Source organism: Pongo pygmaeus, chromosome 10 (assembly GCF_028885625.2).
Source record: "Pongo pygmaeus isolate AG05252 chromosome 10, NHGRI_mPonPyg2-v2.0_pri, whole genome shotgun sequence".
Classification (NCBI taxonomy): Eukaryota; Metazoa; Chordata; class Mammalia; order Primates; family Hominidae; genus Pongo; species Pongo pygmaeus.
This window is the reverse complement of record NC_072383.2, coordinates 49,660,709-49,683,490: the sequence shown is the minus strand read 5'-3', so window position 1 is coordinate 49,683,490 and position 22,782 is coordinate 49,660,709. Positions and strand designations below refer to the sequence as shown.

Here is a 22,782-nt window from a genome sequence, read left to right as displayed (position 1 = left end):
TGAGCCAGGCACATCCAGTGCAGGCTTCCCATGTGTTAGAAATTAGTCTAAGTGCTTTTCATAACAACCTCGTGGAGCAGGTGTCATTATTATCCGCCTTTTACAAATGAGTACACTGAGGCCTGACAGCTCAGGCTGGTAACATCCAAGTTTCATCTTGAGCGGCCCATCTCTTATGTAATGATGGGGTGTGTCTGGTGGGGGAGTGGGGAGGGGGCATCAGAGACAGACTGAATCCCAGTTCCAGCTACATGTCTATTTTTTATTCAATATATTAAATATATTAATCAGAAAAGTCACATACTATAAATCCAGGAAAATACACAAATATAAATGTCAGAATCTGTCATTTGTCTTCTTCCTAGAGTGACAGTTTATGTACATGTGGAAGGAGGCTAGGAAGAGAGAGCCAGCAGGAGGCTGGAAAGGCTGCCCAGGCAGGTGGGGCCCATCCTTTCCTCCCAACCCCGCTCCCACCTCAAGCTCTTTCTTCCTGTATTTACAGCAGCACTGGGCTTATTTACAGCACGGCGCTATGTGTTAAAAACGGTTTATCTTACAAAAAACATAAAGGCCGGGGCCAGGCTGGGGGGATAAGACAAATCGTGGGGTCACCCCCATGAAGGCATTCCCCCTCCCCAAGGGCTTGAGCTCCCTGCCAACCTCCTGGAGCAGGTGAGAAGGTGGAGTCATTCTGCAGCTCAAGCCCAGGCTTGGGGGTGCTCTGGGGGTCCGTGGACTAAAGGCACGTGGGGTGGCATATGAGAGTGCACATGTGCACGCGTGTTCCCAGGCGGGGGTCAGAAGGGCAGTGTGTCCATGAAGATCTTGTCAATGATGGGTGGAGGGGGCACCAAGTCCTCCAGCTTGAGGTAGAAGATGCGCTGCAGGCCCTGGGTGCACAGGGTCCGCAGCTCGGGCAGTTTGCCCAACAGACGTGACAGGCAGCTGGCTGGCTGGGGCTCGCCCGCCACAGCTGCCACGTGCTCCTTCAGGCAGCTGGCGATGCGGTTCTGCAGCTCCTCCACCCGCCGCGGCTCCTGCAGCCCATGCCGGTCTTCGGGAAGGGTACAGGATTAGCTGCACATCTGAGAACCAGGCCCCCAAAGCCCCAGCCTCCCCCAGGCCCCTAAAACTGCTGCCCCTGACCACCCCTCATGCTCTGCTGGCACTTCACAAAAGCGCATTCACATGTTGGCCATTAGTAAGCATCGTCACAAGTCTGAGAAGCAGTAACTCTCATTATCCTCATACTCCAAGTGAGAACCCGAGGCCCAGGAGGCTAATGACTTGCCCAGGGTCACAAACGGGAAATAAAATCCTAACCTAGGTTTTCTGGCTAGATCATTGGGTTTTTAAAATCTAGACTGTTCTGAGAAACCCAGCCTCAGAACTCAGCACTCCCTCAGCCCAGAGTACCTCTGATTGTGTTCTATATAGTTGGGTCCCCTGTGCAATTTAAGTGAAAAAAGGAACGAGGGTGGATTCTTTCCTTTAAAAAACAGAGAAATCTGAAAACCTCTGCATTCAACACCAGATTCCATCCTGCAGAACTACATTTACATAAAGTCCAAAACAGGCACAACCAATCTGATCTGCACTGTCAGAAGTCACAGTGAAGGGCTGGGTGTGGTGGCTCACGCCTGTAATCCCAGCACTTTAGGAGGCTAAGGCAGGAGGATCACTTGAGCCCAGGAGTTCGAGACCAGCCTGGGCAACATAGTGAGATTCCCATCTTATTTTTAAAAATATTTAAATAAAAAGTAGTGGTTACCCTTGGGGAGGGCAAATGACTGGAAGGGGGCACAATAATGGGTTCTGGGGGGCAGTTATATGCTCTTTCTTGACCAAGGCGCTGGTTGGGTAAGTGCGGTTTATGAAAATTTACCATTTGTGTACTTTTCTATATAAAGCATAATTGACAGGAAGGTTTTAAAAACAAGCCAATACCCTAGGCCACATACATGACACCTGCAGTCTGGATCCTGACAGTCTGGGGCCAAAGGCTGTCTTGGGCTTTAGAGCTGGATGCAGCTGAGCCCATCTGCAATTCCTGTGGTCCCTACTTTACTGTTGATATGAGCCCAGGGCAGTGCAGGGGCCCAGAAAGTGCTAGATCCCGGCCCACCAAACTCCCTGGGACAGTGCCCTCCTGAGAACCAGTCAACCCCCTGACACCCATTCCCTTGGACCTGGTGTGGTGCTGGTCACTCACCGGTGATGAGGACAAGGGCAGAGAGGCAGGCGAAGGCAGGGACATCGACAACCAAGCTGTGCAGGGACCTTGAGAAGGCCAGGATGCTGTCAATCCAGTCGCCGAAGCCACGGGCACACTGCAGCCGGTGTAGCACCAGGCCTGAGCAGAAGATGAGCTTGCCCTCGCCTGGCTTAGACCTGGCAGGCAGATGGGCATGAAGAGCGATCAGGGTGGTTCACAGGCAAGTGTATCAGGGAAAGGGGCTGGGCAGACAGTCAGTAGCTCTCACCTGTATGCCAGGCGGAGGATGAAGAGCTCCAGGAAGGCCGACTCCAGCAACAGGTCCTGGTCAGCTGGTGACAGCTCAGCAAAGCCAGGGATCTTCTCCGCCCACTTGCGGATGACCTCCAGAGAACCGGAGAGCAGGTCGTAGAACTGCTGTACATCCCCAGCATCTTCCTTCCCAAAGCGGGGCAGCACTAGCTCCTGGAACTAGGAGGACGGTCCAGTGGGGTCAGCACCCCAGGCAGGGTCCTGCACCCACTGCCACATACGGCTGTGTCAGACACTTGGATGCCAGATCCCGGGAGTGGGAGTGGATCTGAGATCCTGCCCAGGCTCTCGCTTGCCAAGTCTCACATATTAACCCAGGGTTGCAGCTGCCAGAAGGACACATTTTTCTAATTGGCCACCTGCCTGAGGGGGTGCATTTTCCCATCTGGTCAGCCGAGAAGGGGCTCCTCTCTTTGATCTGTCAAACTAGAGGGAGTAACTTTTCTTTCTTTCTTTTTTAAACTTCCTTTCTCATTTAGTCCTTCCAGAGGAGGTAGCTCTCCTAACACGCACAAAGGCACTGCATGTGCTCATAGACCTCCCCAAGGCAGATGCGGGGTGGGACCTCACCTTGGAGTAGTCCAGTTTGGCAGTGCTGGGCCCTGAGTCCAGGTGTGCACGGACCAGGGAAGTGAGGAGATTGGCAGGGGAGGCATCTGGGGGCTGCTTGGGTTTTGAAGGTAGCCGGCCCCGCCGCCCCTTCAGGCTGTCTGTTCGGACAACTGCAAAGGAATGGGTAGGGGTGAGGAAGGAAGGGATCTGAGGAAGGGCCTCTCAGCCCAAGCCGTGCACACCACTGCTGAGATGCGCCCCACCGAGTCCCTAGGACCCAGAGTCCCTGAGATCCAAGGTACCCTACAGGAACCTCCCCCTGCCACCACCCTCACAATCCAGGCAGGTGTAGGCTGCCTCCCTCCAAGGCCTGGGGTTCAGAGGTGGGGTGGAAATAAGACGTGCCCTCCTTTGGGTCCTCCAGGGCAGAAGCCTGGGGGCCCTGTGGTCCCACTCCACTCAAGCCTACCCTTGCCCCGCTGGGCCGCACCCCAGCCACACACCTTCCTTCACCATGCCCACCGCCAGGCACTTCTGGAAGCGGCAGAACTGGCAGCGGTTTCGCCGCCTCTTGTCCACAGGGCAGTCCTTGTTAGCCAGGCAGATGTACTTGGCGTTTTTCTGCACTGTGCGCTGGGTGGGGGGGGGCAACACGGAACAGGCTGTCAGAGTGTGGGGTGGGGAGGGGGGAACCTAGGGGAGGGGACCGTCCAGATCCTGCTGCCATTGCAGACAAAAGCGCTCTCTGTTCACAGCTATTTTTCTAACATTTGGGTGGCAAGGGAGGGAGAGATAGGGGGTTGGTGAGGACAGAAAAGTCTTGAAGACACTGGGGGAGGTTTCTCGCTCTGAGGAAGACCCCAGGACACAATACTGGGGGCCAGGGTCTCCCTGGCAGTCCAGACACCTGTATTTTTTCATGGGCCCTTGTCTGCCTGCCCTCTCCCTAGGGCAGATAGGAGAGGGCCAAGGGGCTGGGGGGTGGGGATGGGAAGCTAAGCAGGCACCATCGCTGGGACAAACACACAGCCTGTTCCCAAGTCCACCCCCAGCCCTCAGGAACCAAACCCTCTGCAGGGATCCTTTCATCTCATGCCAGGAACATGAGAGCCTGGGGGCACCCCTTCCCACTAGAACCTTGAGTTGGGGGAGGACAGGCAGAGGAAAACCAGAGGCTCGCCAGGCACCCCTGCAGCTCCTATCTGCCCCTATCTCACCCCTCCCTCCAGCTCTGTGCAATCCCATGGGCCTGAGTGTCCTGGCAAATGAAAGCTTCCAGCCCTGGCATCTACGAGTCTCCAGGAAGGCGGCCCACCTGGCAGGGCTGATCCCACCCTGCGGGAGAGGACTTAGCTACGAGGAGAACCCAGGGGAGACCACAGGACCCAATGGGATGAAGCCAGCCTCTCTCCATTTCCAACAAAAAGCCCCACCTGGGGCCGCGCAGTACCTTGAAGAAGCCCTTGCAGCCCTCGCAGGTGCGGACGCCATAATGCTGGCACGACGCGTTGTCCCCACACACAGCACAGCGGCCTTCACTTCCACCTGGGGCCCCGCTCCGGGCCTTGGTCGAGGTCACAGGTGCATCCAGTATCCCCGAGCCCTCAAGGTGTGGAGAAGTGGATGCCAAACCTGGGAAGGCCGTAGGCATGGAATAGCTCTCTCCCTCCCCCAGCTGGTGGGTGGCCTGTGAGGGGAACAACTTCAGGGGGCTCTGAGCCAGGCTGGGGCTGGGACCGGTGGGAGGACTGAAGGAAAAGAAGGCTGGAGGCTGTGGGGGCCCAGAGGCTTTGGGCAGCTGCTCTGTCCATGCCCGCAGGCCTTCGTAAGTCTGGCTAGGCGAGAAGTGGCCGAATGAGCCATCCCAGGGAGAGAGCTGGGGCGGCTGGAAGCTGGGCGTGGAGGGTGATGGGGCCGAGCAGGGGCTGCCATAGTAGTCAGAGCCACTGGAGGACAGGGCCTCATCCACCGGGCCGCTCAGGGGGCCGGGGTAGCAGCCGTACACCTGGAAGTCCTCGAACTTGAAGGAGGCAGAGGCAGGGGAGGTGGCTGAGGACGAGGATGTGGAGGAGGCTGAGGAGGAGGCTGAGGAGCATGGCTGGACTGTTCCCGGCAGCTGATAGAGGAAGGTGTCAAACTCTCCTGTGTAGCCGTCCATGAAGGTGCTGAAGCTGGGCAGGGCAGTGGGGGCAGCGGGGGCCGCCTCGGGGCTGGCCAGGTCCATGGTGGGCTTGATGAACTCAGGGGTCAGGGGGTCGCTTGCCAGGTGGTCACGGGGTCCTGGACTTGGTGCTGGTGTCCCATATTGGGCTTGGATACAGGGCATCTCTGGAGAGAGAGGAGACCGCAGGGAGGGAAAGGAGAGTCAGTGGGAGAAGCCTATAGCCTGGTCTCAAAGTATTTGAGCCCCAGAGCAGCAAGGTGGCAGGAATCCCAGGCTAAAGATGGGACAGAGGCACCAGGACCAGAGCACCCAGGAATCCTGACCCCTGGCCTGAGTACCATCTCGACCTAGGTGCCACAAAGCCCCTGGGCAGCGGCCCAGCATGAGTGGGCTCCATCAGAAGGCCTGCCACACCCTAGTCAGCCTGGGAACCCTAGGGGAGGCATCCAGCCAGCATTTCTCTGCTGGAACAGGGGGAAGCTGTGTTCCTCCAGCCCCCTGCCCCTCCCCACGGGGGAAGGCGTGGTGGGGGCTGGGAGAAGGGTGACTGGGAGAGGCAGCCCAGCAAAGCCTCAGCCCAGCTCCCAGGAGCAGCTCCCTGGTTGTTTCACCAGCCAGGCACTTCCTGGGAATACTCCCAGGCACACCCCAGCCTCTGCAAAGCCCCTTTTCTCCTCCCCTCGCAGTGCCTAGGAAGAAGGACATCGTGGAAATGGAAGAGGAGCTGGGAGTGAAAGCCCAGCTGCCTAAGAAGGCAGCCTAATGCAGAGGCCCTAGCCTATCCCCCATTTCCATCCCAACCCTGCACACTGAGCAAAGGCAGCAGATCCCAAACCCACCCCAATCCTGCCATCTGGGGCTGGGAAGCCACTCTGCACTGCTCAAGATGCTCCCAGAAGCAAAGAGGAAGGGAACCTAGGCCTCCTCATCAGTAACCTGGCTGCAGACCTTTAAAGCCCATTTGCTGGGGACAGGGGAAGGGGGAGGAAGGAGATCACAGCCCCCTGGACTCCCAGGAGAATGGACAACAGTACCTAAAAAGAATGTTCTGCTGCCCCCAGTTATTTTAATAAGAGAACTCTGAGAGTCCAGCAGAAGACTTAAGGAGAAGCCTGCTGGTGGGTGGGTGGAAGACATTCTGCCCCTGCCTGGGTCCCTCCACTAAAGCGGGGTCTGTGCCCTGAAGAATCCAGGAGCTCAGGCAAAGGGGGTTACACAGCCCCAGTCCCGAGGAGCCTGAAGAGAGCCTGAACAGAGATAGCATCATTCAGGCAGATCCTTACATTCACAGAATGGTCAAAAAATAACGCAGAGGAGGCTCCAGGACAGTCTCCCTCCCAACCTACACGCCAGGGGTCTGCATAACTCTGGCCTCACCAGTCAATGAGGGAAAGCTGGAGAAGAAATCACGCAGGAACAGAGTACCATAATCAAGGGGGTGCAGTGATGGGGGCAAAGGCTGTCACCACCTCCTGGCCAAGAGCCCAGGAAGTCCTCTCTGGTCCTAGCCTTCCTTCTACCTCCACAGGCCCTGAACAGGGCATCTCCACCCCTAGCCTGACATTCACATAACCAACCAAAACAACAGAGACCCTCATAGCTTGGGCCCCACACACCCAGTGGCACCAGTCCACAGGCATGCAGCACCCTGCAAGAGGTGAGGGTGGCCACATCTGCCTGCACTAGGACAGCCTGGCCAGGGATGGGCTGGGGGTGAAGGAGGAAAGACAGCAGTTGGGCAGAACTGGGCGCTCGTTCCTGCCTTATTCAAATCCTGTTTCTCCACCTGGACGTCCCACATCCGGATCAACCCCCATCAATCCCTCCCCTTTCATGCAGGTTCTTAACAACACAAGATATGGACCTACATCTAGCCTCACGGGAGGGGGAGCAGTCCCACAGGAGGAGGAAGAGGCGGGGTTGAAGGAGGGAGTGGGGAGAATCCGGCTTCAGGCAGGTCTTGGCAACAATGTGGCTTGCACCTGTTCTGCTGAACAAGCCTCAGGCTGCACCCTACCTGTAAGATCCAACAGAGACTACTGGGGGAGGGGGCATAGGGATGATCAGCATCTGGAGCCGGAATGGTTGGGCGGTATCCTCTAGGCAGCACCACCCCAAGACTCCAACACTGGCAACTTCTATCCAGGATCCCCAAGGACAAAGGTTTCCACCTCTGTCTGTCTGTCTCTCTCTCTCCCTCTCTCTCTCTCTCACTCACACCCACACACACGTGATCCAAGCCCCAGCGAAATCAATTCTCCCTGTGCTTACAGAGACCCTGCCCCTGACCCCAAGAAGCCTCCTTTATTCAATACACAGCAAGCAGCCCTCCACAGCTCAGCCACCAAGCCAGTCACTTCCTTCAACGATCCGGAGGCTTCCTAACTCGCCTCAGACAGAAAGCTCAGGGTGGGGAACCCCTGCCAACTCAGCCACAGCCTCTAAAGTGTTAAGAAAACAACCGGGGCACTGGGAGGAGGCTGACAGGCTGGGAGGAAGGAGGGCCTTTTGGAAATCCAATCCCAGTTGGAGTCGTATGGATCCTAGCAGCGCCAAAGCTCTGTGTACCTGTTCCCCCACGGTGCTGTGACCCCCATCCACACCCACCCAAGTTCAGAGCACCGTGCGCCCAGTTGGGCACCCTAGGAGACTGAACTAAGGCCAGCGCCTGCTGGACAAGTCCCTACTCCCGGCGCCAACCCCAACCCCCTACAGCTTCCACTTTGCAGGTAGTCAATCTCCCCTACCTCCCACCCCGCACCCAGTAGCTTCCAGTCTGACCTGGGTTCTCATCCCGTTGCGCTACAGCTGCACACTACACCCGCCCTCTTGCATGCCGGCCCTACAACATCCTCTCTGCCCGTGCGTACACCCATCTCCTTCATGCACCGCCCCTAAAAACAGATGCACGTTCCCCGAAGGGAACCTACCCGGCCGGCTCCCGCTGCCCCTGCCCGGACTGGCGCCCCGAGTCTCAGCCTGGTCCCTGGTCCCGCGTGCGCTCCCGAAGTTCTTCTGTGCACTCCCCCAAGTTTCGCAGCCTCCGCCACTGGGACTCCCCGGGCGAGCCCGACCCTCCTCTTAAGCGCTCCGTGACGCACGGGGAGGGGCGGGGGCGCCACTGACGCAGGCCGCCCGTCGAGCTTTGGCCATACAAGGGCGCGGGGGGCGGCGCGGTTCCGGCGGGAGGCGGCCAGGGGGAGGCGCGGCCCGGGGAGCCCGAGGGGGCGGGGCGAGGAGGGGGGGGCCTGGAATGTCTGCGCGCGTGACGCACGCGGGGTTCCATTGACGCAGGGAGCGCGGATTGTTTGATCTATAAATAGGCTCCTCGCGCCCGCCGCGCCCGCTAAAAATAGCAGCTCCCAGTCCCACTAGGCTCCCCGCACCGGACTCGGGTCCCAGCTGGGGGCCCCCAGGTCCAGAATAACCAGCGGGAGGGCCAGAGCCCGAGAAGGGGCGCTGTAGAGACGCGGCCGCGGGGCTTCCCCGGATGAGTATCTCCTCGCCCTCCAGTTGCTCCCGGGAGCCAACCGCGCCCGGTCCCTCCGGCTCCCTCCGAGCCCAGCCCCGCCTTTGCACCTTCCCAAGCCCTTCTGGAGCCCTAGGGTGTCGCTGCTGCCGCTGCGGGGCGGTCAGGACAGGCCGCGGGCTGGGGCGGGCAACTTGGACACACCCTGGGGAGCCTGCGCCCTCACCTCAGCCCTACGCGCAGCTAGTGCACAGGACGCGGCTTCCCCAGCAGGGTCTCAGGCTGAGAGGCTGCCCCTGAGACGTCAGTTAGAGCCCTGGCTCAGTCCCTCCAGGCAGTCTCCCTACACAGGACCTTCCCGAGGGCAGGCGTTGGCCAGGCCCAAGCTCGGCCTGAACTTGGTTTCGCACCATCCCCTCCCCAGCCCCTTACAGGGGGAGTGCACCCTAGTTGGGAAATTACCGAATTTCAGAACCGGGTGGAGCCTGAGAAATCTTTTCAAACTTGTGCCAGCTCTTCCCCATTTTATAAATAAACAGGCTCAGAGAAATAATGGCACTTGCTGAAAGTCACACAGGCAGGTGGTGGCACACTGGGTTGGAACCCAGGGCCACAGACTGCATCTCTAGGGATCTCTCCACGCCTCTTATCAATACCCCTCCCCCTGTCCACATCAGGGAGCACTGGCCCTCCCACCCCACCTCCAGCACCTGTGGGGAGGCAGCTCTGACCAGTTATCACCTGCCCGGTGGAGTGTGGAACAGCCCGCCAGGGCCCCGCTGGGCACAGACCAGGCTTCAGCCACCTGAAGCCTTCCCTGGTTCGGCCGTCACCCCTCCACCCTGATCTCTCCTGAGCCTGGGGAGCCCTCACGGAGAGGTAAGAGAAGAGGGAAGGGCAAAAAAACAAAAACAAGGAAAACAGAGCCCTGCCACCCCACTGTGACCCCCATCCATTCCCTTTCTCCCATGTAAGTCAATATCCATGAGTTTCTGCTTCCATTGAGCCTGCACCCACCCACCCAGTTCTCAACTCATCTGGTCACCCCATAGGACTTCCTCTGCCCCGGAGGCTCTGCCTGCCCCTCATTTCCGCCCTCAACCCCCATCACAGGTTTCCCACACCCTTGTCTCCAGCCCCCGCTTCTGCCCACTCAAAGGTCCCACAAGCACCTCAAATTTCATCTGTTCCAGACAGAACTTGTCATTTCTGCACCCCCTGCCTGCCACCTAATCTCTGCTCCTGATGCCCCATTTGCAACTTTTCATTGTTTCCTGAAATTCTTTTTTGGAACATCTCTTGGGTCCTTTCCTCTCCCCGTTTTTGTTTTGTTTTGTTGTTTTTGAGACAAGGTCTTGTTCTGTTGCCCAGCCTGGAATGCAGTGGCACAATTACGGCTTACTGCAGCCTCGACCTCCCAGGCTCAAGCCTCTTGCCTTGGCTTCCCAAAGTGCTGGGATTATAGGCATGAGCCACTGCACTCACCCTCTCCCGCTTTCCTACTGCAAGCCACAGCCCATGCCTCACTGGTCCCACAGACCAACTGCCTGCGCCCAGTGACCACTCCTCCTTGCCCACACCCATGAAGACCATCCATTAGCCTGCCTGTCTCCTCTTTCTAAAGCCTCACTGTCCACCACAGATGAAGCAGTCTTCATACACAGTTGACGCTTGAACACCACGTTTGAACTGTGTAGGTCCACTTATATGGGGATTTGGGGATTTTTTCAATCCAACATGGATCCAAAAACCCACATATACAGAGGGCTGACTTTTAGTATCCACAGGTTCCACAGGGCCAACAGTGAGACTTGAGTATTCGCAGTACAAGTTGGGGTCCTGAAGCCAACCCCCTTCATATACCAAGGGGTGACTGTAATGCTGATGGCATTCAGTCATCTGGTCAGAACCTGCCAGAACCCTCCATCCCAGCATACAGTCTCAACGTGAATGCGTCTGCAGAGAGCTCTGGGTTGCTCCAAACCATCTTCCTTCAAGGCCACTGGTTGAATGTGAAGTGTGGGCAGGATGATGCCAATTGGACCCTACCTCATTTCAGCCAAAGTTTTGCTTTTCTTTCTCTTAGGCTTTTCCGTAAGATTTTGCTTAGATTTTGTGGAATCCTTTTGTGGAAAATGATCCCGCGGCTTAAAAAAAAAAAAAAAAGGTTTAAAATCACATGTAGAATTCAAGTCCTCCCATTTTGCAGATTAGGAGTCAAGGGTTCCAAGAGGAGCAACACTTTGCTCAGGAGCACACAGCAAGTCTTGGCTGGGTGGAACTGATCCCAGCTGTGTCACAGGCTGGCTTCCTCACCTAGCACCCGCTTTGCCCCAGGATGTCTCCCTCCACCCCAGCAAGGCCTTCCCTAGAAAATAAAACTAACTTTTTTTTTTTTGAGACAGAGTCTCGCTCTGTTGCCCAGGCTGGAGTGCAGTGGCACAATCTCGGCTTACTGCAAGCTCTGCCTCCCGGGTTCACGCCATTCTCCTGCTTCAGCCTCCCAAGTCGCTGGGACTACAGGTGCCTGCCACCACGCCAGCTAATTTTTTTGTATTTTTAGTAGAGACGGGGTTTCACTGTGTTAGCCAGGATGGTCTTGATCTCCTGACCTTGTGATCTGCCCGCCTTGGCCTCCCAAAGTGCTGGGATTACAGGCATGAGCCACCGTACCCGGCCAAAATAAAACCAATTTTGATAGGTAGCAAAAGATGATCAGCCAAGCCATTGTTCTTCCTGCCAACCAGCAAGAACAAGTGCGTTATCTGTGGCTTGACCAGTCTGTGCTCAATCTCAGCCTTGTTAGCTCTTTTTTTGTTTTTTGTTTTTGTTTTTGTTTTTTTGAGATGGTGCTGTCGCCCAGGCTAGAGTGAAGTGGTGCGATCTTGGCTCACTGCAAGCTCCACCTCCCAGGTTCATGCCATTCTCCTGCCTCAGCCTGCCGAGTAGCTGGCACGACAGGTGCCTGCCACCACGCCCAGCTAATTTTTTGTATTTTTAGTAGAGACGGGGTTTCACCGTGTTGACCAGGATAGTCTCAATCTCCTGACCTCGTGATCCGCCTGCCTCGGCCTCCCAAAGTGCTGGGATTACAGACGTGAGCCACCGCCCCCGGCCCAGGCTTGCTAGCTCTTTGAGAGTTGAACCAGCTTCAAGCTCAGGCACCCTCCTCTCCTCCTCACAACTTGGCATTTGTAAAAAGCGGCACAGACCATCCTGTGGGGTAGGCCCACCCATAAGCCCAAGGAAAACTGAGTGTGGTGAGGAGCTGTCCGGGTCCCTGGTCTGAATCTCACCATCTAGCCTCCAGATCTGGGCCTGCAGCCCAGGCCCCATCTCCCCAAGCTGCTGCAGGTTATGGAGGCTGCAGTCCTGCTGCCCCAAAGCCTGGAGGAGGATAAGGAACTACAGCTGCCACCTGGTCATGCTTGCAGGGGTGGGAGATGGTGGGGGTGCTCGACACACCACATTCTGAAAATAAGTAAATAAGGAGAAAAATGCAAAGTCCCTCTGTGGAAACACAGCTGGGGCCACCAATGCAGGTTCCCGTATGGAGCACCTAGCCTAAGATAGAGGCGAGAGAGGTGAAAGGGGCTTGGGGATCCCAGGCCTTGTGGGCCCTCCAGGGAGGATGGCCTGGGCCTCTGAGAGACTGGGGTCCAGCTAGTGGAACTTTGGAGAAAGGCACAACTGACGTGGACTTCGGGAGGCCTAAAACAAATGCTGGTCCCAGACAGGCCAGAGACTCCCAGCACACACCCCTCCAAGTCTAACCTTCAAGAACAAGGTCAGAGTGAACAGCTAATTGTCGGGGAGATGGGGTAGGAGGGAACAGGTAATAATGGGAGAGGTATCCAAAACTAGAGACAGGGACCTGGAGGTAAGGCAAGGCCATGACAACACGGAAGGGCGGGGAGAGATGTCATGCTGGAGACAAGAAACAGCCCCACCCAGTCAGGCCCCCACACCACGGCCCAGCCTATCCATCTGCCCTCATCACCCCAGTTCCCCACCGACCCCATATAAGGACCTTGAGCTAAACCTTCCCACCACCCACTTTGCACATACTGTTTCACCCACTGTGCATACTGTTTCCCTTCCTCCTAGTAGCCTCCTGAGTAGCTGGGACTACAAGTGCCTGCCACCATGCCTGGCTAATTTTTTGTATTTTTAGTAGAGATGGGGTTTCACTGTGTTAGCCAGGATGGTCTCGATCTCCTGACCTCATGATCCACCTGCCTCGGACTCCCAAAGTGCTGAGATTACAGGCGTGAGCCACTGTGCCTGGCCCAAATTTTATTTTAAAATAGCCACACCTGAATGAGAGGAACATATTTCTTCATATGGATCCAGATGCAGATGGAATTTATTGAGAACAAATTCTTTCAAGTGTGTTCTTCTGAAAGCACAGTGGCTGTTTCTCATTATGTATTTGTTCTAGCAACAGATAGAGCACAAGTATGGTTAACAGGGAATGCAATATCTCATAGTAGAAAGGGGTCCTCCTGCTGACAACAGTTTATTTTCTGAGCAGTTCACCAGGCCCTTATCCCTCTTAGTCAAATCTTATGGGGCACAGGGATTTATCGTGTACTCAGACCCATCCCTCACCCACCAGTATGTGAACACCATGAGCACAAGGGCACTGTCTCTTAGTCCGTGGTGGAAAGATCCTTTGTACATCCTCAGTAGTAAGTAGCCCAGGGCAGGCCCCAAAAGAGCAGCCAATGTCCACCACCATTCCCCAGCCCAGAAGGTAGGGGTGGAGATGGGTAAACAGGGGATGAAGGAAGTAGAATTACACAGCCCTTTTCCCACGCTGCCCCTCCACCTTGGGCTGGGCCCCACCCCTACTGAGTAGAGGTCAGGAACTTGCCCTACTTTCACTGAGACCGTCCCCACCCATGGGCCTCCACACCCTTCCCCTGGGGTGGGCAGAAGGAGTAAGCTTCGCCTTCTCCAGCTCATAAGTGGCCCTGGGAGCTTCCCCTCCTCGGCCCCAGGGCCTATTGCCAGACCTGACCTGGCCACTTCCTCTTCCTGCTCTGGCAGTGGGCAGGGGATTTGCACTGTGGGCAGGGAAGCACTGCCTACTGCCCTGGGGGCTTCCCATGGGCAGCTCTGGGAACCAGGGATGAAAGGTCAGGCCCAGGCCCCTGGCTCTGCTCTCCTGGCCCTTGCCCAAGCCCTACCATGAGCACATGTATCACTACCTCACCAAAACCAGCCTCCCAGGGACCCAGGCAGGTCAGCCAGTGGCTGCACTCCTCCCCTCAGCTCTCAGCAGGGGCGAAAGATGGAAGAGCTATCAGAGGCATCTTTGTCCAGGAGCTAGCAAGCCTGATGGGTGACCTGAGGCCAGTCCCTTGTCCTCTCCAAGACTGCTTCCTCATCTGCCTAATGCAGACATCACCAGTCCCAGTGCTGGTAGAATTCAGTTCACAATGGAAAGGAGAGGCTCAACATCCAAATGTAGCACTGCCTGGGGCCTGGGCTCCCCCACTGTCGTGGGAAACCTGTAATGGCAAGTGAGGGTGGAAATCGGGAGGCAGGCAGTACCTCCAGAGCACAGGGAAGTGCTACAGGGGGATGGGTTCCAGGACCCCGACATATACCAAAATCCATGCACACTCAAGTCCCGCACTCGGCCCTGTGGAACTCATGTCTGCTATGGGACAACCACAGCAGCCTGCAGCAGAATCCTGGGGCTGGCAGGGAGGGCGGCAGGGGCAGGAGATAGCAGGGTCCTCAGCTGGTCGGGGAGCCAGCAGCCTTCCTGCTCCAGGAACTACAGACAAACAGTAACCCCATCTCTACTTCTCCCACTCCTGGGCTGAGTGAGAGGAAAAGAGAGTGTGCCCAGAGATGTGGCTCTACCCAGCACTGGGAGAATTCCAGACTGTGTATGCAGCGAGTGGTCAATTAATACTCTGGAGAGAGCTAGTTAATTAAGGAGGTCAGGCTATGGCCACAGAGGCTATCTTCAGTCCAGTGATTTCTCTACCCCTCCCTCCCTCCCTCTCAGGCCAGAAGAAATTAACATACAGCACAAAAGAATAAGATCAGACTTCAGGAAGAACAGCCAGACAGGGCTGGAAAACACAGACAAGATCACGGAGTTCCTTTGGGAAAGGTTGCCCCACGCCTTGAACCTCCCTCAGTTTCCCTCTCAGTCTCTTCAGCTCCTGGCCAGCTCTCTTCTCCTCTCGCCTTGGAGGGTCTCCCACTACCTTGCAGAACATCAACACCCACCAAATTCCCTTGCCTCTGCCCAAGGTCTCCACCCAGCCTATGTGGGCAAAATTTCAAATTCCAAAATAAAAACTCTCTGATAACGAGACCCAGCCGGAAAGACTGATGCACTTTCCTATTGTTAAAGTATTTTTAGTCACAGGCTCTGGATTCGTTTAGAGACTCACGTTCAGAAAGGGGAAAATTTTTTTTTGAGAACTGGGAAGGAGAGCACAGGAGCCTCCCACGTAAGGAGCTGCTGCCTGTTCCATGCCAGGCCAGAGTCCCTGGCCCAGGTCCCGGAGCGTGTTTGTGGCAAGCTGGTTGGCGGACTTGCCAGACCTCTCTCCAGCTCTGCTTCTCAGGCACCCAAAGCAGCTGGGAGGCCCAGCAAGGGCCCGGCAAGCGGGGCAGGCCAGGGACTGAGGGCTCAGCAGGACGCCAAGCCCCTGGCCCAGCCACTCAGTCCCAACTAGTGGGGGCTCAGGGGCCCCACTCAGAAGCCAATCCTGAGATACCCCAATGGACACCAAACTCGCCGCAGTGACCAGTGCCTCATCCAGGCGGGGTGGAGAGGAGAGGAGGACGGAGACCCTGTGGGGAAGCTCTGAGGAAGGAGCTAGACTGCATTAGCTGTCTCTGTACACCTCTCCCAGTTCTCAGTCACAGCGTTCACAAGTCCAACTACCATCATCCAGCTGTGGTCAAGCTGCACACTCATGCCTCCAGTTGTCGGTCACCCTTGCTTCCTCCCCGCAGCCCAAGGCCAAAGGGTTTGGCATGACAGTCACAATGGGAAAAAATCCAAACAGCCCAGCTCCCATTCCTCAATGTCCCTGTCCCAAGACTCACCAGCTTCCTCCTCACGATCTGCTTTGACCCTGGAAAAAGGTCCCAGACAACCGCACGAAGGGAGAATCCCAATATTGGTTGGGGGCTCTTCCTGGCGGCCTCAGGGAGCCCTGCGGGGAGAGACGTGCTGCCCAGCCAGCCTATCCTCACAGCCGAGGCTGGACAGCAGCTAAGCGAGCTCTGGATGTGGTGCTGCCTCCAAGCCGGCGTGTCCTTCTCTGTTTATATAGCAGAAACCAGAGCTGGCCTCTGGGGATGGGGGGAGCCACTTTGGGCCCTCTTGGCTGGACCTAACTTTGGCCCAGGTCAGCAAGAGCCCAAAATAGTCAGCTGACGGGAGCCCCAGCATGAGCGTGACCCTGGGCCCGTGCCCAGGCCTGGAAGACAGGTGCCCACGTCACAAGACCAGCAGCTCTAGCACTCATGGGGCCCCGGTTGGCAGCCCCTCAGGGTGGCCTTGGCAGTATATCTGGCATGGGAGTTCCACTCAATCACCACCATCACCCAGACAACGAGGTAAACACAAGGAATTCTACCCACCAGGGCTGCTGTGTACCCAGAGGGAGGGCTGGGTGCTCAGGAAGCTGGGTCTGGACTGGGGGCGGATGTAGGGGCCGAGTTGAGGGAGGGACACCTGGCCACTGCTGTCATCTTCACTCACGTGCTTCCCAAGTCCAGATCTCCAGCTGACCAGAGAACACCTGCCTCTCCCCCTTACAGTAATTCCTCTCCCTGTCTTCAGCCCGAGGTTGGTGGTACAGCACCTGCTGCCATCGGGAGGCCAGGCGCACACCCAGCCCCACCCCAAGAACAGGAGGCCCTGCTTCCCAGGGCTTCCCCCTTCCCTCCAGGCTGGGACCAGACACCCCATCCTCCCCACCCCAGGCACCTCTCTGGGGCTCTCTGCACCCTGAACGCTGACCCCCCATGAGGCAACAGTATTTGGGAAGCTGAGGGAGATACTGAGCCAGTGCGTGCTTCATCCGGGATTTCTCAAGGCCTGGGAGGGCTGCTGCTCAGAGATGGCCCTCTTCCAGGGAAGGAGGAAGGGAATCTCATGACCCCTGTCTGGGGTGTAAGGCGGAGCTCCAGCTCCTTTAGGCACAGAACCAGGACTACAGTGCCCTTGGCCGCATCTCATGTCCCCAGGAAAGGCCTTCTGGAAATCCCATTCCCGTCCTCTACCTCTCAGCCCCAGATCAGTGTGGGCCTTCTCTGGAAGCACCCTCAGTCAAGGAAGGTATGTCTTCCACAGTCAGACCAGGTGCCTGTGCTTGCCAGCCACCCAGGAGGCATGGTTCTGGGCTTGGCTCTACACATCCTCACCGCAGGACCCCTGGAAAAGTCATTTCTCCCCTCTGTACCTAAGTCTCCTCTTCTGTAAGTGAAGGAGATGTGCTAGAACACCAGTAGTGGAAGGGCTGTCCCTGCCTTCCCATTCATAGAGGCCACCCCCCACACCACAGACTCCATAGGCCCTCAGGCCTGCCACAGTGAGGAGGGGCAGGCACCATGCTTTCCACGAGGAAGGGGAGGTCCCAGCCTTCCCTTCATGCACTCACCTGTAGAAATGGCTACACCTGGGAGACAGGCCAGTTCCCCGCTGCCACATCTGCCCCATGATGCTCCCAGCCCAGCCCCCAGATACCCTATTCTACCCTATCTGCTTCCTGGAATCAGGCACATGCTGCCTTGGGAGCAGCTGTCACCCCCTACTCCCACCAGCCCGTGTCACCTGGGCCCAGAGCCCTCCAGCCTATCCTACCAAGAAAATAAGGCTTCCCCAGTCCCCACACTCACATTACCCCCACCTCTGAAGAAATCAGATCCCGCACACTGAACAGCACCTCGGCTGCCACCTCCCCAGGGCTTCCCCTCCATCCCCCTAACCACATCCGCTTTGGGCAGCTCCACCCCCACCTCTGCCCCCCAACCCCACCTGCTGGAGGGGTGTACAAAGGACAATAGCAGAGCACTTACCACTCTGGATGGACCAACAGGCCTTGGCCAACCACATTATCCCGTCTGCCTTCAGGGCCCAGCAGGAGCCAGGCTGCCTGGGAGGGGCAGGGCCTGGCCTCTGTCCATGGTGGAGGCCTACAGAGGGAGAGTCGATGTGAGTGAAGAGAAACCAGCCAGCAAGCACATTCCCTGGAGACAGCATGACCAGGACACGCAGGAATGGGAGCAATGGCAGGACCTAGGCCACAAGAGGGGGACAAGCCAGCGCCCAAGGACCTCCCTGGGTTAGGCATTGGAGCCTGGGGGCCGAGGCCCCAGGCAATCTGCTTCCAGGGGTGTAGCGTGTGGCCAGGAGCTGCTGATAGCATCTGGGGCATTTCAGAGCCATATAGACACATCAGCATCTAGCCCCTCCACCTCGTACCCTTCCCGGCTCTCGGCCTTTGACATGCACAAAAGGGCATGCTGCAGGCACAGGAAGGGAGCTATTGTGAGGACAGAGCGGAATACCCCACTCTCCTTAAGAGGCTCCAGTTTGGCCCCTAAAGCCTCGGAGGCCCCCAAGAGACAGGGGCTCCACTCAACTTAGAGTAGAGTGAATGTGGGATCCCAGACTGTCTGGGTTCGAATACTAGCTCCACTGCTTATCACCTTGGGCAAATTACATAATCTCTTTGTACCTCATGCTCCTCATCTGTAAAAATGATGACATCCGTAAAATTAACAATCACAGGGTTATCAGCAGGCTTAAAAAAAGTTAATGTGTAAAAGACTTAGGACAGTGCTGGATACACATATCTACTACATATCATTATTAGGAGACGTTCAATGAGGACACACACATAAAAGCTAGCCCCAGACCCTGGTTCCTAGTCCAAGGCACCCTGGGCACCTGGCATCTCCTTCCAGGGTGGAAGCCAACTGTGTGCCTCACCCCACACCCCAGCCTCTTCAGCTCTCCCCCAACCCCGGTCAGCCAGGGAACCTTGACCCACATCTCCCCGTCTCTTCTTCCATCCCCTCCAGTGCTCTCTCCTCTCGACTACGTGCCAGAGTGAGGGCAGGACCAGGCCTTCACTGGCTATTGGACTGCCCTTCAGACTGAGATGAGGTCTGGGAAAAGAGAAGGAGATGATGGGAGCTAGGAGGGGCAAAGAGGAGGAGGACCCTAGAGGGTGGGCAATGGGCTTCCTCACCCTCCTGACCTCTGCCCAAGGTCTACAGGCCAAGGGGAGATCCTCTGGCCTACAGTACCCAGGCTCTCCCCTTACAACATTGCCAGCACCCCTCCCTCCCGATCCTGTGGGTATGATGGGAAGCAGGAAAAGGCCACAGGAGACAAGGAGGGAAGGGAGGACAGACTGAAACATCTGGAGCACCTTTAACCCCAAACAGAAAGCAAGACAAGGCTTCCAACCTGCCCCAGCACATGGACTACCCCTGCTTTCCAGGATGACAGTCATCCTCCCATCCCCCGGAAACTGGTCTGTAGTTTCCCCCAGCCTTGTCTTTTCTCCCTACCACCCCACTCCTGAGGAGGAAGGGTAGGGAGGGCCAAATACCACCTACCATAGTCAGGCCCAACCTGAGCGCCCAGGTCTTCCCCATCTGGTTCTCAGAACGGGGGCCAGAGTCTGGCACCAGGTGGTGCCCACAAATGATTCATAGCATCTTCAAACAGGTATCTGTTTCCCCACCTGTTCCAGATCAAAATGCCCCCCTCAATAGTCACACCACAAGCATTTGCTGAGGACCCCCTGGGAGCCAGGCAGTGTGCCCCGAACAACAGGAGAGCCAAGAACGAGCACACCAAGATCCCAGAGCCCCAGGAGCTGATACGGGATGAACCAAGGTCAAGTACAGTGTGCACTGTGCAGAGAGCAAACCAAAGGCTGAGTGGGCTTGGAGGAGGAGAAAGTGACCCCCAAAATGGGGTGGGCCATCAGGCCAGACTTCAGTCCCCAGCTCCTGCTCCCCACCAACCTCATTTCCCAGCCACTCACTGTGGTACCATCACGTGGGCCTTCTCTCCCCACTCAGGGCCTCTGCATCTGCCATTCCCTCTGCCCAGAACTGGCTCTTCCTCATCAACCAGATTTCCATTCCCATGTCACTTTCCTGAACAGCTTGCATCCCCACCCCACCACACTAGCCTGATTTTATTCATCATAGGTCTAATGTTCACATCTGTTCACTGGTTTATTACCTGTCTACCCAACCAGAATCTAAGGACGCTGTCCATCTCAATCACTGCAGAGTCTGCAGTCTCTAAACCCTGCTCAGCACTGGCAGGTGCTCAGTAAGTGTGCGTGGAAGGGTGGGGGATGCACATGCCTGCATTGGAGCTGTGCTGGGAGGAAGTTCAGCTAGGTGGGGAGAACATTCCAGCTCAGGAGCTGTCCCTTCCATTTGGGGGCAGATCCAAGAGCCAGAGCAGAAGTTCTTCCTTATGTTGAATCACATCCCTGACTCTAAAAGTCCCCAGCCCTGGATCCCAGCTCTGTCCCCTGCACTGGCCCACAGGAAGCCTCATTCTAGTCCTTCCTAGCAAGTATTTTAGTCTTTTCTTAATAAGCTGCCCCTTGCAACAGGACACCGCTGACAGGCCCTCTGCCTGACAGGTCCTGGTGGCCCCCTGAGTACAAGCTCTGCATTGGCCAATATCCCTACCCAGAAGTGGGCATATTACTATTATTAGCAATAACAACAGCAGCTAATATTTGTTAAACAACATGTGCCAGATACATTAAGCACTTTACATGCATTTTCTCATTTCAGCCTCACAATGCTATGAGGAAGGGATTATTATTATGCACATTTTACCAATGAGGCAACTAAGGCCCAGAAAGAAATGTTAAGCAACTTGCCCAAGGTCACACAGCTAGGAACTGGCAAAACTGGGATTAGAACCCAGAGAGCCTAACCAAGGAGTCTAGAATCAGGCATTCTTGCTCCCCCTGCCACCCACTTGGACCTGTGTAGCGGATGGAGGCTTCACACTGCACAGAGCAGTCCCACAGCCTCCATCCAGAGAGCAGGGCAGAAGCTAAGGGCCTGGGTCCCTGGGCCTTTGAGCCAGGCACAGGGCCTGAATTCCTCAGCTGACTTTCTTAAGTCCAGCAGAGGCCTCAGCACAGGCCTTGTCAGTCACATTCACATCGTTAATCTCGGCCCATCCTTCTGCCCAGTTACCTTCAATTAGAATCTTGATTTTATACTGTGCACTTGTCATTCCTCACAGCTCTGGATGACTACAAAGAGTCGGCTGACTTCCTTTTTAAGTCTCCATCCAAGTCACTGATCTTAAACGTTCACTTGGAGTAGGTCTAGGAGCAAGGCTTGTAGCCCCACCACTAGGGCCCCAAGCCAGGCCGACGACAGCCCCCAAATCCATCAGCACCCAGTGGGCATAACTGTTGTGAACCTACCAACCTCTGCCCAGCCTGTGTTTTCCCAATGTGCCCCTAATACTAGCCCCACACCCAAATTAACAATTCACTGTAAATAAACCACCTCTGCAGCATTTCTCCCATCCACCAGGTCATCTATCAAAAACGAAGGCATAAAAAGGGAATGAGCCTGCCAGGCGCGGTGGCTCACGCCTGTAATCCCAGCACTTTAGGAGGCCGAGGCGGGCGGATCACCAGGTCAGGAGTTCCAGACCAGCCTGGCCAATATGGTGAAACCCTGTCTCTACTAAAAATACAAAAATTAGCCGGGCGTGGTGGTGGGTGCTTGTAGTCCCAGCTACTCTGGAGGCTGAGGCAGGAGATTCGCTTGAACCCGGGAGACGGAGGTTGCAGTGAGCCGAGATCACGCCACTGCACTCCAGCCTGGGCAACAGAGCGAGACTCCATCTCAAAAAAAAAAAAAAAAAAAAGGGGGGGGTCGGGGGGAATGAGCCAAGTCAAGGAACTGCGCCCTGCCCTCCACACAGCCCACCATGGTAAGGAGGTCTGGAAATACAGACCCCCCCCCCCGCCCCCACCCCACCCAATATAAGGATAGAAAATGCTGCGGCAAAAAAACAAAACAACAACAAAAAAACACGCCTGGGAGACACAAGCCCCGAGTCCTAATCCCCAGCTCTGCCTGACTCCACGAGACCTCCAGCCTTGGTTTCTTGACTCAGTCCCGCGAAGGGGTTGCATCACGCAGCATCGGTCCCTCCCGGCTGGATCTCCTGGCAGACGAGCTCCCGCGCTCCTGGAACCGGTTCCCGCAGCCGGCGGAGAAATGGAAGGAATTTCTCTGGCCTGGCCACCTCCAGCGCCCCTCGTGGGCCAAACCCCACCCTTGGCTGGCTGGGGAGAGAAAGCCTTGGCCGTCGCCCTTGGGGGCTGACTCGGAGCCAGCGGTTCCGCTGGGAATCCAGTCCCTCCCCCCGACTCCCCAGTTTCCAAGCGGGACTCCGGCGTGGCCCCGAGCCCGCCCCAAGGCATCCACCGAAGACCCGAGATTGCCCGGCCTCTCTGGGGCCCACCTCCCGCCACCCTGGCAGCCCCTCACCTGGCCCCGCGGGCTCCGCTCGCCTCTCCACCCCCGCTTTCCGGGGTCGCGCACCAGCCGGCCCTGAGCTGCTCTGCGCCGCAGGGGCGCCCATGCCTGCAGGCCGGGGGTCGCGGGCGCCGCGAGGGGACCCCCGCCAGTTCCGCCGCCACCGCCTCGCGCTCCTGCAGCCGCGCCGCAGCCGCTCGGCGCCCCCCGCCCCCGGGAAGCCCCCCGCCCGCAGTTCCGGCCGCGCGGCGCCCCCCGCCCCCGCGCCCGCGGCCGCCCGCGCGCTGTCCCAGCCCCGGCGCGCCTCCCCCGGCGGGCGGGGCGGGGACAGTGACGCGCGCCCATTGACGTCTCCGGAATCCCGGCGGCGGCGGCCGACGCAGCCTCATCAATGGGGCTAAAAATAGCGGCGCCCGGAATAGCCGCGAGCGCCCCGCCCCGCGGCTCCCCCCACGCCGCACACCCTGTTACATAACCCGCGGCCAGAGCCGGGCAGCTGGTTCTCAGGTGAGGGTGTCGAGGCCT

The 22,782-nt window shown here is 57.1% G+C and overlaps 1 protein-coding gene across 5 annotated transcripts; it reads right to left on the bottom strand.

Moving 5' to 3' along the window:
- Positions 1–241: 241 nt before the first annotated feature.
- NR4A1 (nuclear receptor subfamily 4 group A member 1) lies at positions 242–22,444 on the bottom strand. Of its 5 annotated transcripts, none has more exons than XM_054444145.2 (8): positions 22,270–22,444; positions 17,779–17,895; positions 4,533–5,410; positions 3,586–3,715; positions 3,101–3,252; positions 2,487–2,689; positions 2,216–2,394; positions 242–1,057 (listed from the first exon to the last, which is right to left on the bottom strand). In XM_054444145.2, the coding sequence occupies exons 1-8, from the start codon at positions 22,361–22,363 to the stop codon at positions 801–803; spliced, it is 2,010 nt and encodes a 669-aa protein (XP_054300120.1). In that variant the 5' UTR covers positions 22,364–22,444; the 3' UTR covers positions 242–800. The 5 variants fall into 5 exon arrangements, with proteins under 5 accessions (XP_054300120.1, XP_054300121.1, XP_054300122.1 ...); XM_054444146.1 differs by lacking the exon at positions 22,270–22,444 and adding an exon at positions 20,953–21,998; XM_054444147.2 differs by lacking the exon at positions 22,270–22,444 and adding an exon at positions 21,868–21,983.
- Positions 22,445–22,782: the final 338 nt, after the last annotated feature.